General features: G+C 42.2%; 1 protein-coding gene and 1 long non-coding RNA gene across 2 annotated transcripts in view; one reads left to right on the top strand and one right to left on the bottom strand.

The window, feature by feature from the left end:
• The window catches only part of HUNK (hormonally up-regulated Neu-associated kinase), an 86,943-nt gene extending 78,558 nt beyond the window's left edge, over positions 1-8,385 (top strand). The window contains exons 9-10 of the mRNA XM_073362364.1: positions 1,878-2,058; positions 4,350-8,385. Of these exons, the coding sequence (XP_073218465.1) occupies positions 1,878-2,058; positions 4,350-5,017 (849 nt within the window). The 3' untranslated portion in view covers positions 5,018-8,385. The remainder of the gene's footprint in view (positions 1-1,877; positions 2,059-4,349) is intronic.
• The window catches only part of LOC140918311 (uncharacterized), a 45,743-nt gene extending 27,517 nt beyond the window's left edge, over positions 1-18,226 (bottom strand). Inside the window, exon 1 of the long non-coding RNA XR_012161141.1 lies at positions 18,150-18,226. This is a non-coding gene — a long non-coding RNA (uncharacterized lncRNA). The remainder of the gene's footprint in view (positions 1-18,149) is intronic.
• Between the last annotated feature and the right edge of the window lie 670 nt (positions 18,227-18,896).

Here is an 18,896-nt window from a genome sequence, read left to right as displayed (position 1 = left end):
ATCTATTATTTATATAGTGCCATGTGTGTGCATGGTATTTTGCAGATATGCAAGAAGGCCAGGTATCTGCTTCAAAGAATTGACAGAATAGACCGAATGAGAGATGTGCAGCTAAAACCACATGCAATGCATTATCCATGTAGGAGTTAATCTGATTGTTTGCACGTAATCCACAGCCTGTGTGAAAGAGGTTTTGTTGCTCAGTAGAGATTTTCAGAGATGCTTTAGATTCTAAGAAAGATCTCTTTGCCAGCCCTAAAAATTCCTCCTTTACAGCCTTGTAATAGGTCATAAAGCCTAAAGAGTGCTGTTCTTCTGTGAGTCACTGATGCCCTTCCTCAGGAGTATTTAACCTTCCAAAGTTCAAAGGGCAGCAAGCATGGGGAAAAATCTGAAAGCTCCTTTTTTTGGTCCATGGATGGCAACAATGAAGTACCTGAGCCATGGGAATGATTAAAATGGACTTTGCCCACCTATTTTCCTAATGTGTTGGTCTTATAGTTGTTAGTTTCAAATCTTCTAGGGGTTATTATAACAAATGTCTGTTTCTTCATCCGAACTGGTTTTCCTCTATTACGTGAGTACTGATTTGTTACTGTAGGGATGGCAATGAAATGAGTGCTCAGCTGGTACCATTGATATTTTTTTATAATGAAATCTTAAGATGGGCTCCTTTTAGTTAATATTTTATCTATCAAAATGTATACGTAAAGACTTAATGGGGGAAAGAGCTCTGAAGCATTTCTTTAAAAAAAGACTTGTAGTTTTACAGACTTTTCAATTGAATATAACAAAAAAGGTGGCTAAATAGAGAGTTTATAACAGCGTGAAGAGTGTTGCTTCAAAAACAACACACGACTTTTTTTCAGCCCCTCCCCCCGAAAGAAAGAAAGAAAGAACAGATAGGTCCAAAACTGGACCAGGCAAAGTCTTCCTAGGAAAGTGTAAGATTCTTGCAGTCTAGCAACTAAATCTAAATGTGAATTGCAAATCTGGAGCCTGATTTTTCCAAGGTAAAATAGCATCTGAAGCTTCCACTAAAATCAAGGGAGTGGAGGCTCTCCGTGCCTTGCAGAATCAAGCCCCTTGTGTTAGAAAAAATGCTAATTCATTTACATTTTAAAACAAAATTTTGAAAATTAGGGTGTTTTTACTTACCTTCTGAGTCCTAAAGGTCAGTATGTGCTTCCCACCCCCCACTGTCAGTTGATATAAAATCATTTGTTTTAAGATGTATGGCTCTGTCATGTTTAAAGGGCAAAGCCCCAATCATGCAGTGAGTGCTAGTCAGGCACACAGAGTTCATGGCAGGATTGAAGCCTACGGGCTTAATTCTCGACTCTCGTTCATCTTATGTGGACTCCTTTGCGTAACAGCTTTAAAATGTTACCAAATCTGAATGGCAGTATTTTATATCCTGTTGGACTCATTTTTCACAGGTATATGTGGCTATGCAAGGTGCAAGACTATGGAGTATCAGGCCCTAAATCTGCAGTATCAGGTCCATATTCTTCAGGTCAGGGCCCAGACAGACTGTAAATGACTTGGAAGTTTAAACTTCTTCAAAGCTTCATAACTCACTTTTTAAAATGTCAGAGGATTGAGTGGCCTCTGAAGAAAGAGCTTTTCTTTTGTTTGAGTTTCTGAAAACAGTTTTCACACTGCATGAGTTTTCAATGTAGATGAGAGCCATGAAATCATGTTTAACAGATCAGAAGAAAATGTTACATGGAAGATTTAGTTATTTTGGGTAGCCAGATGTATTCCCGTTAAATCTTTGAATTCAGCTAGATAAGCTAGATAATTCGTTTTGTTCTTAGGGCACATAAACTTTCTAAAATAAACCAAACTATTTTTGTTTGTTTTATAACTTAAAGGACAAAAAGCAAAAAGAACAAGAAAAGAAAGGGGAGCTTCTCCACCGCCCACTCCCAAAGAAAACAGAGAAAAATTCACCTTCTTACAGACAGCCGTCCTCCTGCCTTATTGCACAGATACAGAACCCCAAGGCACTGCTGAAAGAGCGAAAAATCACCAAGACTGGTGTTCCCGAGAAAGGTTAGTAAAAGAGTTTTGTGTGGGTATGGGGGGGTGTGTGCACTATCTACCACACGTAGAAGGAAGTTGTAAATAAGAGAGGATTGAACAAAAAAATCATGCTTAAACACAATTTCTGAAAGACACAATGACAATTTTGGATAATCATGAACTCTTGGTTTTGTGTCTCTTCTGATTTGCCTTGTGATAGAGTTGCCATGGCTTTGTTTAAAGTCTTCCTTCCTCTACACACATAAATGCATGCAAAATCACCTTTATTTTATACCAGCACTTTAAAAGCAACAGCACCCTCCCCAGCACCCTGCTGATTTAGTCAGCAGATGAGTGAACCTGACAAAGAGATTTCTTTTTGCTGCCCATGAAATGCAGTAGGAGTGGAGTAGAAGGGAGCAAGGAAAGCAACCACTGAGCCAGAGGAGGAGAGTTCCCGTAACCAAGAGCAGCTGGAGAAAACAGAGGGGAATGACTGGGTGATGAAGGAAGGATAAACAGCCAGCCAACAGGGAAGGGGAGGGAAACCCCAAACCACAATAAACCTTTGAAACAAAAACAAAGGGAGAAAGCAAAATATGTAGGACTAGGGAGAGAGGTAAGAAAAAGTGTTAATTATGCTGGAGGGGAGGCAAGCTGGAGAGAGAATAGGTGGGAGGGAGCACTGCAGGGTGTGACAACACAAAGGAATTGAAGCGAAGAGCATTCAAGAGGGAAAATGGGATAGTGTGTATATGGAGCAAGGACTTCGGGGGAGTGGCAGTGAGAGAAGGGAGTAAATAATGTGTTTGGGAGAGGTTATACCCAGATGTTTGTGGAGACACACATAAATTTAAACCTGTGTTTATCATACGCTTTCCCGTAATCTGACATTTTATTCATTTGATTATTTAGGTTTCATAACAAAAAAAAAAAAAAAAAGTCCAATAAAGGGCATTATCAGGCCGTGGCACTGTCTGCCATAAGGTAACAGTAATCCATTGGGCTGGTCAGAAATGGTACATATTTTCCATGAAAAATTTCAAAAGTAATGGCAAATTTTAATTTTGTTGAAATTTTTAATAGATTTTTTTGCAAATAAAATTATTTTTTCCATTTATATTCTTTCTCTTTCTCCCTTTTCTGAAACTAAAATCTGAAAATCTTCCAGATTTTGATAAGAATGAAAATTTTCTACTCACCAGACAAATATTTTGACAAAACGTTTTGACCAGCTTCAGAAAGCAGACCAATCAGACAAAACTCCATCAATGTATTCCAGATTAAACTCAACACAAGTAATGAACATTCACACCCACCCACAGATCTCAGCCCCCTGCCCAGACTCCTCCCTTCCTAATGTCCCAAAGAAATAGATATAAACTTTGCAGTGTGTCCTGAAGATCAGCAGACCTGAGCTATTTCAGACTAAGGATATTTTAAAGCATGGGATCCTTATGGAGAGTGCTTTATTGCCAGTCCTCTCTCCTCTAAATCAAGGGGAATCCAGCTAAAGAGTCTCTGTGGATTGATTTTCACAAACACAAGAAAAATTTGTGTTGCCTCACATTGGTTCTAGTTACAATCAGTTTGGTGTAGGTAGATGCGAACATTCAGCGAAAACCAAGGAGATCTCATGATTGCACTGTTGTTTTATTATTGGGCCAGATCATGAAAACCTTATTCCATTTGAATTCAGTCCTTTCTGAGGCAAAATTCCCTCTAAAGTCAACAAATGAAATTCTGCTTCCAGCTATAACTGTGTAAATCTGGAATGCTGTTATTCTATATGTAGACCTGTGAAACTGAGGACACATTTCGTCCAATGGGAGTAAATACTTCAGGATTAACCTCATTATTATTACATGTATCTCTAGGCATTTGATAGGTAAAGTGTTCCGTTCCTGCTAAGAATCATGCAATGCTCTAATAAGATTTAAAAAAAAATAAAAAGGAAATATCATACTTCCTAGACTTTGCTCAGAAGTTCATGATTAATTCAAACGATTAAGACATCATCAGCATGTGGTTGCATATTTCAAGCCCTCTTCTTACTAAGTCAATGCACTTGTCCTGCCACTGACATCACTGGCAGGTAACAAACCCACAGAACAACCATGTAAGTACAAAATAAAAATCAGAGTATCAGCTCCATATACTGCACTGAGTATATGCTGCAAGGCCATTTGGTTTTTATGCTGCATCCATCCTGCCAGCTAAACTTCTGTGGAATGTAAGGTCAAACACCCTCTGCCCTAGGCCAGAGCAAGTATTAGAGAATGTCATTCACTTTTCTAATTTCTTTTCCTTTTGTTCTGTAGATTCTACCAGTGGTTTAAGCCCTTACCATGAACCCATGGCAACCAAGACGGGCTGTGTCACTTCCTGTTCTCTGGAATATCTGGAAATCCAGCCACCTCTTCCAAGGACACCTAGACTCCTTAAGAGGCAAGATTCTCCTCAGCAAGAGTCTGCAAGCATCAGAAGTCAGACAAAGGATGCTCCTTTGATCCTGAATATTGTGCATTCTTTTGAATCTGTTGATAGAGAGGACCAAATAGATCAGATTTCCCCCTCTCACCAGTATAGAATTTTAAGTTCACCAGTGAATTTTAGTTATAAAAGCTCAAGTGAAAGGACACTATCTCCACTTTTCCAGCCTGGAAGCGCATCTCCTGCCAAAACTCCAGTTCATGGCACTCAAGTCTCTTTCACATATGAAGAAAAGACAAGTCCTTTGAGAGAAGAAGTCGTGTCTCCTACTCAGCCAGCTTCAAATAATCTTTCCAATCCTTTGGGGAGCCCTAACTGTGTTAAAAGCAGAGGCAGATTCCCCATGATGGGGATTGGACAGATGTTACGGAAAAGGAATCAGACAATGCAGTCAACCACTGACAAGTCGCTGGAAGCAAGAATGCCTCAGTTGCAGCAAATGAACCCAGCACAGATTTCATTTAATGCAGCAGATGCTGTGAACGGCCAGTGTTAATCTGACGCTCTTGAAAGCCAGGATTTGCAGTGCTGCTTTCTAGGGCTTCAAATGTTATAGAAGAAGAGAAAACTGCAGGCATGTTGGTCTCCCTATGTAATATATTATAGCAGCCAGCCTGGCAAATCAAAGGTCTACTTGTAATGTTTTGATGGGTTCTAGTTATTGAAATTGAAAGAAGAGGGCCCAACTTAATGCTGTTAAGAAAATTTAGCAAAGGTGACATTCATTTGGCTTGACTCTACAGTGAAATGCGTCTTAAAAGATCTACTGAAAATCTACATAAGGAGATGCTATAATCTAGTATTACATTAAAATTTTTAGCATCAAAAGAAGAGCAAGCATAACAGCTTGATTCACCAGTGTTACCTGCATTAATAAACTTTCCCTTGGCTTTCTGCTGCCGTGACTGCTGGTCCCAGCTAGGAACTGTGATTGAGACTACAGTCGGTCTCGTATCGTACTGACACAGGTATTGTTCATGTGGCTGAAGTAGAAGCAAAACACTAGAGATTGTATTGTTGAGACCAAGAGCTACACTTCTAATTCAAGAACAGGCTCCACCAAGAAGGAAAAGCAGATCAGTGGGAACTTGGATAACAGCATGAGTTCTAGACATTCAGAGCAAGTGAAGGCTTTGATTGTCAAAGCAGATTTTACTGTTAATCTTACAAACTAGATAATAGTTGAATTTTTTTTTCTTAAAGAAAATGTTCATTTTATAGGAGGTATTATGGAAAAGAAACATTGTTTTAAAACTAGTTTGGTCAAATTGACATTTTCCTGCTCAACTCATAAGACAGGTCTGCAAGTGGATGATTAAAACAATAGTCAAAACTGCAACTTGGTCGTTTAAACAATCCAGTCACCTCTGACTTTTGTATTTGTACTAATTCTGTGGAAGACATAACGGGAGAATTACATTAACCTCTGTTTTAGCAAAATAGCATTGACCATACGTGAAGGCTTCTCTGAGAGACTGCAGTAAATTTAAAAGAGTTAAAAGGACACACCAGTGTCATTTCAGACTGCAAGGATGGTAATGCAGTGGTTACCAAAAATTTAGTAGTATTCTGAGATGTGAAGATTAACTTTCCTAACAGGCAACATACTCTACACACTGGCATTCTTTTCCTAAGTAAACAATACATCTGAATAAAGGGGGTAACATTTTTGGTTAATTTTTTTGCAAACCATTTGCTATAAACTTAGACGATTTAACCAAAGACTATTTTGTGGTTTGTCTGTACTGTGCTGGCATATGAGTTGTGTGTACAGGATTGTTTGATAATGCCGGGTCAGTGGCAGGTAACCACCAATTATGTATGTGCTTCTCCTTCCCCCCGCCCCCTCCACATGTAGTCAATGGGTTCTAATGCCTTTTTAAAAGACAAGGCAGAAAAAAGAGCAAAAAAAAAATGGCTCCGGGGATTGGTAATGAAATATGGGGACCTTCATCTCAAGATCATCATTTTGAATCCAACCCATATCTTCTTGGCCATAGTTATTATTTGTGTTACGGTAGCAGTAGAGGTCCCAGCTGACACTGGGGCCCCATGGTGTCAGATTCTGTGCAAAAGCATAGTAAGAAACCTTACCCGCTCTGAAGAGCTTTTGGTCTAAATTGAAAAGACAAAGGGCGGGTGGGGAAATAGGAGCACAGAGAGGTGAAGTGACTTGCCCACGGTCACACAGTAGGTCAGCGACAGCCATGAGTAGAAATCTGATGACCTGACACCCAACCCAGCACCCTGTTCTCTAGGCCACACTGCCTCCTAAATTATTACCCCTGCTTGATGGCCTATGTGACCTGAGGTAATGGTTAGTCCAGCTACTGATGAGATAGATAGCCCTCTCACTCAAATAATCCCCACATTGCTGGCAATGCCAACCAAAGCAATGGAACCATTGCTGGCAATGCCAACAGAGGATCAGGACTTGAATGGGCATGGAGGAGGAAACACCTTCTTACCCCTGGAGATGAGCCGTTCAGGTCACAGCTAAAGTTATGTGGTACGTCAGTATAGGGAGCCTTGCTCTGTTTGATGTACAGAGGGTTCAAGTCTCTGGGGCTGTCAGACCAGCACTAGAAAATATATAGATATATAATGTCCCCCAGATAGTTCAAATGGTATTTTTAAATATAACTAAAAGCATTTTTACACATTTTTGGGTTTCAAAGTGTCCTATTTTATTTGCATCAAGCATCTGTGCGTCTTCTGGGTCCATTTTACCGCTGCCATTTGTGTAAACCATCAGGTATCTTTTTTTTAAAAAAACAACAACAACATACTTACACTAAGAACATGAAAATGCTTGCATTCAAGTCCAGTGTAGTGAGAAGAATCCTTTGCATGCTTCAGAGTTGTGTACCTAAATATGTTGCAAATACTAACTTGAACTATAAACTCAGGTTTCTTTGAAACCCAATAGAAGATTGGGGGAGACAGGAAAGAGAAGTGTATTTTTGTGAACTCACAGTAAATATATGTAAGTAACAGAATGAAAACAAAAAATGTTAAATCTTTTATTATTTTATTATATTTATATAGAATATATGAGTATTACATTGGTAAGCATAAATATGTATCCAATTTAGCCAGCAGCTATTTACCATCAGTCTGCAGTAACTACAGAAGAAAGTTACAGAACTATAGTAGTGTAAATTCCAGGAAAAAACGACTGATCCATTTTCTCATTTTTTAGCAAAGAATGTATTTACTATCGTTATTAAATATATGTGTTTTTTAAATGAGATCTCAATGGAATGCTGATTTTGTGTGCCAGGCCACCCAGCAGCATATGTACCTAAATGTTTACATTGCAAATATCTACACTACACAAAAAATGAAGGGATCTAGATGATTATCACTTACATTAACTTCACCCATCAAAAGCTGTTGCTTTAAATCCTGCAGTTGACTGGTGCGTATAGGCCCTGATTCAACTAAGAAGCGAATTAAGCACATGCTTAACTTGAAGGACATAGGTAGTCTTGTTGATTTATACTTAGGCATGTGTGCTGATCCACTTTGCTGGATCAGCATCTACTGTGAGCATGGCGTCATTGACAGTAAGTAAGTGGGATTACTCACATACTTAAAGTTAGTGTAAGCTTAACGCTTTGCTGGATTGGTCCATACAGCCTGGCTGTCAAACTTAGTATTTCATTCAGAATATTTCTTTGGTTGTTATTCCCACAACATTTTTTTTTGTCATAGGGCCTGATCCAGAGCCCTTTAAAATCAGTTGAAAACTTTCCATTGACTTCAAAGGGATTTTCATCAAGTCCATAATGAACTTGCGCCATAGCTGAAAATATACAGTATGGTGACTTTGTCCAGATTTGCCTAACCTATAACAATAAATGTCAGATTTATTCGGCAAGGCAGAGAAGGCTGTTTAGCATCTGTTTCTAAGGCACTTGGTCTTCACTTTCTCCCAGGAATGAATAGTAAAATACTAGGGAACATGAGTGCTAAAGGAAATGCTGCTCTTAAAGCCAACATTGCCTCCATACTTCCACACTTAATGTTCCAGACTTTATCTTGACATAACATGGCATAATGCAAATTAAAAGAACGATTTCAATCTGTGGGCCAGAGTTCATGGCCCTTGTGCACCACTAAGGTAATCTGCCTTCAGATTCCCAACACACAGCAGGATCTGCACCTATGGCTGGTAACGGGAGCCTTTTTGTGGAGGAAAAGGGTAAGGCCAGGGTAGGGCAGAGCATAGTTCCACAATGTTAGGCCTCCACTTAGCATGGGGGCCATTAAAGACCTAATGTCAGTGTCCCATCTTATTGCTGCTTCCTCGTATTGGGGCAGGAGTTGTGACTTAGGATCAGGGAGCTGTAACTAGCTCCTTGACACAGACAACTGCATTGCTACACAGCAGCAGTTTATTGCCTTTTGGCAGCAGACAGTGCAGTATGACTGGTAGCCGTCGTTGACGTAGTCCTGGGTGCTCTTTTAACCGGGCACCTGGGCAAACATGGGAGTGACTCAGCCGGGTCATTTCCCTTGTTTCATCTCATGGTGATTCAGTCCTACCGGCAGTGCACTGTCTTTTAATCAGCAGCCAGCAGAAGACTATGGCCAGTAGTCATACTGCACCATCTTCTGCCGAGCACCCAGGAGATGACGATGGCTAGCAGTCGTACTGCACAGTCTGCTGCCAGCAAGATGTATAAAGATAGATTAAGTGGCTCAAAACAAGAAATAGACCAAATTTGTTTTGTATTCATTTTCTCCTCCCTCCCTCCCTCTGTGAAATCAACAGCCTGTTAAACCCAGTTTTGAGTTCTGTCCTTGAGGGGACCATTCAGTTTCTCGCAAAGCCACCCCCTTTGTTGATTTTATTTCCCTGTAAGCCAACCCTATCAGCCATGTTGTCAGTCGCCCCTCCCTCCGTCAGGGCAACAGCAGACAATCGTTCCACGCCTTTTTTCTGTGCAGACACCATACCACGGCAAGCATGGAGCCTGCTCAGATCACTTTGGCAATTAGGAGCACATTAAACACTACACGTATTATCCAGCAGTATATGCAGCACCAGAACCTGGCAAAGTGATACCGGGCGAGTAGGCGACGTCAGTGCGGTGATGTGAGAGATGAGGACATGGACACAGACTTCTGTCAAAGCATGGGCCCTGCCAATGTGGGCATCATGGTGCTAATGGGGCAGGTTCATGCTGTGGAACACCGATTCTGGGCCCGGGAAACAAGCACAGACTGGTGGGACCGCATAGTGTTGCAGGTCTGGGACGATTCCCAGTGGCTGCGAAACTTTCGCATGCGTAAGGGCACTTCCATGGAACTTTGTGACTTGCTTTCCCCTGCCCTGAAGCGCATGAATACCAAGATGAGAGCAGCCCTCACAGTTGAGAAGCGAGTGGCAATAGCCCTGTGGAAGCTTGCAACGCCAGACAGCTACCGGTCAGTCGGGAATCAATTTGGAGTGGGCAAATCTATTGTGGGGGCTGCTGTGATGCAAGTAGCCAACACAATCAAAGATCTGCTGATATCAAGGGTAGTGACCCTGGGAAATGTGCAGATCATAGTGGATGGCTTTGCTGCAATGGGATTCCCTAACTGTGGTGGGGCCATAGACGGAACCCATATCCCTATCTTGGCACCGGAGCACCAAGCCGCCGAGTACATAAACGGCAAGGGGTACTTTTCAATAGTGCTGCAAGCTCTGGTGGATCACAAGGGACGTTTCACCAACATCAACGTGGGATGGCCAGGAAAGGTACATGACACTCGCATCTTCAGGAACTCTGGTCTGTTTCAAAAGCTGCAGGAAGGGACTTTATTCCCAGACCAGAAAATAACCATTGGAGATGTTGAAATGCCTATAGTTATCCTTGGGGACCCAGCCTACCCCTTAATGCCATGGCTCATGAAGCCGCACACAGGCAGCCTGGACAGTAGTCAGGAGCTGTTCAACTACAGGCTGAGCAAGTGCAGAATGTGCATTGGACGTTTAAAAGCGCGCTGGAGCAGTTTACTGACTCGGTTAGACCTCCGCGAAACCAATATTCCCACTGTTATTTCTGCTTGCTGTGCGCTTCACAATATCTGTGAGAGTAAGGGGGAGACGTTTATGGCAGGGTGGGAGGTTTAGGCAAATCACCTGGCTGCTGGTTACGCACAGCCAGACACCAGGGCGGTTAGAGCACAGGAGGGCGCGGTGCGTGTCAGAGAAGCTTTGAAAACCAGTTTCATGACTGGCCAGGCTACGGTGTGAAAGTTCTGTTTGTTTCTCCTTGATGAAACCCCCCCACACACACCTTGGTTCCCTCTCCTCCCTTCGATCACCGCTTGCAGAGGCAATAAAGTCGTTGTTGCTTCACATTCATGCATTCTTTATTAATTCATCACAGAAATAGGGGGATAACTACCAAGGTAGCCCAGGAGGGGTGGTGGAGGAGAGAAGCACCGGGAGAAGGGGATGGAGGAGGGAAGGACAAGGCCATACAGCACTTTAAAAGTTTAAAACTTTAAAACTGATTGAATGCCAGCCTTCTGTTGCTTGGGCAATCCTCTGGGGTGGAGTGGCTGGGTGGCCAGAGGCCCCCCCACCGCATTCTTGGGCGTCTGGGTGTGGAGGCTATGGAACTTGGGGAGGAGGGCGGTTGGTTACACAGGAGCTGTAGCGGCAGTCTGTGCTCCAGCTGCCTTTCCTGCAGCTCAACTATATGCTGGAGCATATGAGTTTGATCCTCCAGCAGCCTCAGCATTGAATCCTGCCGCCTCTCATTACGCTGCCGCCACCTTTCAGCTTCATCCCTCTCTTTAGCCCGTCACTTACTCTCTTCAGCCCGCCACCTCTTGTCCCGGTCATTTTGTGCTTTCCTGCACTCTGACATTGTCTGCCTCCACACATTCGACTGTGCTCTGTCAGTGTGGGAGGACAGCATGAGCTCAGAGAACATTTCATCGCGAGTGCGTTTTTTTCACCTTCTAATCTTCGCTAGCCTCTGGGAAGGAGAAGATCCTGTGATCCTTGAAACACATGCAGCTGGTGGAGGGGAAAAAAAAGGGACAGTGGTATTTAAAAAGACACATTTTATAGAACAATGTGTACACTCTTTCAAGGTAAACCTTGCTGTTAACATTACATACATAGCACATGTGCTTTCGTTACAAGGTTGCCTTTTGCCTCCCCCCAGCGTGTGGCTAGCTCTTCCCCCCTCCCCCTCCCCGTGGCTAACAGCGGGGAACATTTCTGTTCAGCCACAGGCAAACAGCCCAGCAGGAACAGGCACCTCTGAATGTCCCCTTAAGAAAAGCACCCTATTTCAACCAGGTGACCATGAACGATATCACTCTCCTGAGGAAACACAGAGAGATAAAGAATGGATGTTGTTTGAACGCCAGCAAACATACACTGCAATGCTTTGTTGTACAATGATTCCCGAGTACGTGTTACTGGCCTGGAGTGGTAAAGTGTCCTACCATGAAGGACGCAATAAGGCTGCCCTCCCCAGAAACCTTTTACAAAGGCTTTGGGAGTACATCTAGGAGAGCCGCAAATGCCAGGGCAAATTAATCCTTTGACATGCTTGCTTTTAAACCATGTATAGTATTTTAAAAGGTACACTCACCAGAGGTCCCTTCTCCGCCTGGCGGGTCTGGGAGGCAGCCTTGGGTGGGTTTGGGGGGTACTGGCTCCAGGTCCAGGGTGAGAAACAGTTCCTGACTGTCGGGAAAACCGGTTTCTCCGCTTGCTTGCTGTGAGCTATCTACAACCTTATCATCATCATCTTCCTCATCCCCAAAACCTGCTTCGGTGTTGCCTCCATCTCCATTGAAGGAGTCAAACAACACGGCCGGGGTAGTGATGGCTGAACCCCCTAAAATGGCATGCAGCTCATCATAGAAGCAGCATGTTTGGGACTCGGACCGGGAGCGGCCGTTTGCCTCTCTGGTTTTCTGGTAGGCTTGCCTCAGCTCCTTAAGTTTCACATGGCACTGCTTTGGGTCCCTGTTATGGCCTCTGTCCTTCATGTCCTGGGAGATTTTGACAAATGTTTTGGCATTTTGAAAACTGGAACGGAGTTCTGATAGCACGGATTCCTCTCCCCATACAGCGATCAGATCCCGTACCTCCCGTTCGGTCCATGCTGGAGCTCTTTTGCGATTCTGGGACTCCATCATGGTCACCTGTGCTGATGAGCTCTGCATGGTCACCTGCAGCTTGCCACGCTGGCCAAAAAGGAAATTGAAATTCAAAAGTTCGCGGGCCTTTTCCTGTCTACCTGGCCAGTGCATCTGAGTTGAGAGTGCTGTCCAGAGCGGTCACAATGGAGCACTCTGGGATAGCTCCCGGAGGCCAATACCATCTAATTGCGTCTACAGTACCCCAAATTCGACCCAGCAAGGCTGATTCCAGCGCTAATCCCTTTGTCGGGGGTGGAGTAAGGAAATCGATTTTAAGAGCCCTTTAAGTCGAAAAAAAGGGCTTCGTCGTGTGGATGGGTGCAGGATTAAATTGATTTAACGCTGCTAAATTCGACCTCAACTCCTAGTGTAGACCAGGGCTTAGTTTCCTCATCTGGTCAGTTTTCCTTCCCCCATCTCAACTCCAGAGCACAATGAAACTACTGAGTACACTGCAGACACGTGTTTTTCCTACTAAACAGTCATCATAGTTCTTTGGAATAAAACATATAAATCACTTGGTATGCAGAAATATAACAATGTGTGGCAAAATCATAAAGTACTTGTGACTTCTGTGGTCTGTAAGTCCCCCCTGCTTATACTATTTGTTTTTCTTCTCTCACACTGAATACTCAGTAAGGATAATTCAGAGGAATCCTGGGAGCTGGTTCATTTAATATCTCTTTTCAAGGAGAAAAACATGCTCCCTCAGCAGTAAATGAGTGTATTATTTGTAGCAGTTTTCTGCAACAGAGCTTCTTAAGCATTTGATTTGAAAGACAAATGGGTTATCATTTGCACATCTTTCCATGGACATGGTTTCATTACACACAATTGTCTTTCACTGTAATGACTTGCAGACTCACGGTGGGCGGGAGATAGGTTAGATCACTTGTTGTCCTTTAAATATTTAGCAGTAAAAGAAACTTTTAATATTATACATTCTATTATTTAGGTACAGACAACTAACACAATTCCAAGGGACAGAAGGATAGAATGCAAAATGTGACCAGGAATTAATTTGACTTTCTCTGCTGTGGCTTGCTAATGCTTTGGCAATGGTATGCCCCCGAGAGAAGGAATAAGGAAAACTGCCTTGATTAAAGGTGAGCTGCAAAGCTTGTTTAAAAAAATAAGGTTAAGATCCTAAGCAGTACCAGAATGATTGTGCAGACTTAGTTCATAAAGAAATATATTTCAAAATTTGTATTTGAATATCTAAATCTGAATGAAGCAGGGGTCCTGTGGAAAAAATAGTATGTGATCATGTAATTAAAGACTGTACCATAATACATACACACAAGGGGACTGAGGTTGTACAGGCAATCTTAATTCTGGCATTTCCTAATTTTTGAGTGCTTGACTTTTCAACCTTAATAGTGTTCTTTTAATACAGGGGGTTGTGTGTGAGCGTGTGCATGTAATATTGTATATGCTGCAGCAATCCCCACATATATGTAAGATAAATAGGGTTGTCAAGCAATTAAAAAAATTAATTGCAATTAATTGCACTGTTAAACAATAATAGAATACAATTTATTTAAATATTTTTGGATGTTTCCTACATTTTTAAATATATTGATTTCAGAATACAAAGTGTACAGTGCTCACTTTATATTTATTTTTGATTACAAGTATTTGCATTGTAAAAACCCAAAAGAAATAGTATTTTTAAATTCACCTAATACAAGTACTGTAGTGCAATCTCTTTATCATGAGAGTTGAGTTACAAATGTAGAATTATGTACAAAATAAACCTGCATTCAAAAATAAAACAATGTAAAATTTTAGAGCCTACAAATCCACTCAGTCCTACTTCTTGTTCAGTCAGTCACTCAGACAAACAAGTTTGTTTACATTTGCAGGAGATAATGCTGCCCGCTTCTTGTTCACGATGTCACTTGAAAGTGAGAGCAGGTGTTGTCATGGCACTGTTGTAGCTGGTGTCACAAGATATTTACATGCCAGACGTGCTAAAAATTCATATGTCCCTTCATGCTTCAACCACCATTCCAGGGGGGATGCGTCCATGCTGATGGCTGGTTCTGCTCAATAACAATCCAAAGCAGTGCGGACCCACGCATGCTCATTTTCGTTATCTGCGTCAGATGCCACCAGCAGAAGGTTGATTTTCTTTTTTGGTGGCTCGGATTCTGTAGTTTCCACACTGGAGTGTTGCTTTTTTAAGTCTTCTGAAAGCATATTCCACATCTTGTCCCTCTCAAATTTTGGAAGGCACTTCAGATTCTTAAACTTTGGGTCAAGTGCTGTAGCTATCTTTAGAAATCTCACATTGGTACCTTCTTTGCATTTTGTCAAATCTGCAGTGAAAGTGTTTTCAAAAATGAACAACATGTGCTCGGTCATCATCCGAGAGTGCTGTAACATGAAATATATGGCAGAATGCAGGTAAAACAGCAGGGGACATATAATTGTCCCACAGGGAGTTCAGTAGCAAATTTAATTAATGCATTATTTTTTTAACGAGCGTCATCAGCATGGAAGCATGTCCTCTGGAATGGTGGCCAAAGAATGAAGGGTCATATGAATGTTTAGCATATATGGCACATAAATACCTCGCAATGCCTGCTACAAAAGTGCCATGCAAATGCCTGTTCTCACTTTCCGGAGACACTGTAAATAAGAAGAGGGTAGGTAGCATTATCTCCTGTAAATGTAAACAAACCTCTTTGTCTTAGTGATTGACTGAACAAGAAGTAGGACTGAGTGGATTTGTAGGCTCTGAAGTTTTACATTGTTTTGGTTTTCAGTGCAGTTATGTAACCAAAAAAAAAATCTACGTTTGTAAGTTGCATTTTCACGACAGAGATTGCACTGCAGTACTTGTATGAGACGAATTGAAAAATACAATTTCTTTTGTTTATCATTTTTTCAGTGCAAATATTTATAATCAAAAACAATATACACTTGGATTTCAATTACAACACAGAATACAATATATATGAAAATGTAGAAAAACATCCAAAATATTTAATAAATTTCAATTGGTATTCTATTGTTTAACAGTGCTATTAAAACTGTGATTTTTTTTTGAGTTAATCGCGTGAGTTAACTGTGATTAATTGACAGCCCTAAAGATAAACAATTTCCTCTCTCTTGGTAGTGGAAAACAATTAAGTGAAAACTGGGTAAGAGATTTTGCTCATTTGAGAAGTATGACTTTTCAAATGATTAGATCAAATGGGTTTTCAAATCCATTTCTGAGTTGATCTGACTGAGTCTGATCCAATACCAGCTGCAGTCTATGGAAAGACTCCCAAGTAACTTCAATGGGTGTTAGAAACAGTCTACTGCGAGGTATTTTTTTTCATTTGAAAGATCAATATATTAGTTTGAAGAAAATAGGTGCAGTGTCCCTTTAAAAGCCCAGGAAATAGAAGACTGGAATTCTAGCTGTCCCATGAAGATTATATGGAATAAACTCCAGAGAATATTTTAATGGACATGGGACAGTCATCAACGCTAATATTTTAATTAGGGCCTTCATCATCACTCTCCCAGCTTCTTTCTCGCACTTGACCAATTACCACATTCCAAAGACTAAGTTAGAAAAGCAATAGTGCAAAACAGTTTCACAGAAGTGAAACACGTACTTTCTCACAGCGTGCTTTCCATAGTGAGAAGTCAGCCACCCCAAAAGTAAATTGCTTAAATCACTTGTCCCAGTAGAAGCCACCAATTTGCTGTGATTTATGGATTAATTAGATTTTACTTGGAACCCCATGGCTACTGCTAAAATCTTCAGGCTTTTTACTTACGGTTTAAGGCTTAACTTCTTAATAACCACATGCATGACATAAGCCTTCTTATTTAGTAACTTAGGCATTCAGCAAAATTACAAATTACAAAACCAGCTTTTATTTTAAATCCTTTTTGTTAGATGATGTTGATGGGGTTGCAACCGAAATTCTAACTTACCCAGCTGTTAGTTTTATCAACTCCATTTGGCAATGAGAGAAGGAAGAAGGAATAGGTATCTCTTCTATTGTTAGGTGGGGGGTTAGTGTTAGCTTTCAGCTGACTGTGGGGCTAGTTCTTCATGCAGACAGGGTTCCTGGACCATTTGAGATCAGGTTGGAGGCTGGATTGGAGGCAAGGTCCAATTGTGACCTGAAGATTTTGTTCTGTTGGGTGGTGGTCGGTACCAGTGGTCTCTAGTGCTCTGTGCAGTGACTAAAACTGGCATTGTGGCAAGCAAATTTTATATATGTATCTTAATAATTTCCATGCGAACTCTGCACTGTTTACATGTACTTCCCTACAGCCAGCCTTGCAAACTCAGCCTGAGATCTGAAAGTCCAACTGAATTCTTTCCTCCTTATGTATTAGCAGCAGTAATAAAGGTCCCTCAGTCCAAGCTCTTACATCTATGCAGCAACCTCCTTGACTTCAATGGGCTGCCCAATTCCAATGGCAGGACCAATTTTATTGATGATGCAACATAAGGATTAGACTCAAGCTAACTCTCACTCTTAGCAGTTAGTTCTGCAAGTTCAATGGGAGTAAACATTTAATTGTCCCTGAAGGCAGCACATATGACTCTGAATACACAAAAAGAAAAGGAGTACTTGTGGCACCTTAGAGACTAACCAATTTATTTGAGCATGAGCTTTCATGAGCTACAGCTCACGAAAGCTCATGCTCAAATAAATTGGTTAGTCTCTAAGGTGCCACAAGTACTCCTTTTCTTTTTGCGAATACAGACTAACACGGCTGTTATTCTGAAACCTGAATACACAAAGGAGCTGATCTGATGAGTAAGAAGGTGCCGTTTTTACAGACTCTTTCTAGAGTAGAACCACACTTTAAGCAGATGGCATGGTGTGCATACTTGTCAGTAACTCACCAAGAGTCACCCATCACATTAACAGTATCAGTAGTGCCTAAGGGAGAAATGGAGGCCAGCAGAGAAAAGTTAATGAGTAACACCTCCCAGAGAGGCAGGCGTCCAAGGGGAAAGAAAAAAACCTGTTCATTTATTGTTGAGTGTAAATGATATAAGGATATGACCTCCCGCTCTGCGATCACTGCTAGTTGATGACTTTATTAGCAAAGGGAGAAGTAGCTCTGTCTGGTTTGGGCTTATTTTCTGTGTGCTAAGTGGAAAGATCTAATTTTAACCCATCCTATGACAGGCTTTGCTGGGCAGGTCCATATATCTTGGTTGTGGCTACGTAAATCAAAGGCACAGCAGGATCCATCTTAAGGCATACAGTAACTCCTTGCTTAACATTGTAGTTATGTTCCTGAAAAATGCGACTTTAAGCAAAACGATGTTAAGCGAATTCAATTTCCCCATAAGAATTAATGTAAATGGGGGGGTTAGGTTCCAGGGAAATTTTTTTTTGCCAGACAAAAGGCATTATATACATTTTAAACAATTTTAAAGGAGCAATTTAATACAGGTACTGTACTATCGTTGGGAGGTGCCCTCGCCTTACCCCACACAGGCACTGCAGATGATGAGGCAGGCAAGGAGGCTGAAGGTGCCGTCGGCTCGGAGAAGCACCTTGTGCAGCAGCTGCAGCAGCTTCCCAAGCAGAGCACTGACTTTGCCAGGGGGGGGCTCAACCCTAGGCCAGGCTGCTCCACCCCTTCCCTGCAAGCCCCCACCATTACCCTGCCTCTTCTCCTCCCCCGCTCCACCTCCTCCCCCTTTGCTCCACATGTCCCGTCCTCGCTCCTCCCACGTCCAGATTCCTGAACATCACAACCCAGCCGATTGCTGTGGGCAGGGGAGAGAGGGGGGATGCTGCGCGCTGCATCCTCGCTTCTCCCCCCAGACTCCTGAATGCCGCAAGACAGCTGACTGCTGCGGGCAGGAGGCGGGGGGAGCAGGGGGAAGGCGCTGATCCGCGGGGTCCACCGGAGGGCGGGAGGTGCTGGGGGGGCATAGTGGAGCTGATGCGGGGGCTGCCAGCCGTGGACAAAGCAGGCCAAATGACATTCTCGGGGAGCATTGCACAACTTTAAACGGACATGTTCTGTAAGGGAGCCGGGATGTAAAATCGAAACAACGTTAAGTGAGAGGACGTTAAGTGGGGAGTTACTGTATTATAAACCCAGCAGAAGATGCAAGTTCTGCTTTCCCACTGTTTACTGTACTGGCTATTAACTTGTAGAAAAAGATTGGTGTCATTAACAGAGAAACCCTTCACATCCACAGCAGCAGTCAGAACAACAGATAG

This window comes from Lepidochelys kempii, chromosome 1 (genome assembly GCF_965140265.1).
Source record: "Lepidochelys kempii isolate rLepKem1 chromosome 1, rLepKem1.hap2, whole genome shotgun sequence".
Lineage (NCBI taxonomy): Eukaryota > Metazoa > Chordata > Testudines > Cheloniidae > Lepidochelys > Lepidochelys kempii.
The sequence above is the reverse complement of the archived record's forward strand: the minus strand, read 5'-3'. Positions and strand labels throughout refer to the sequence as shown.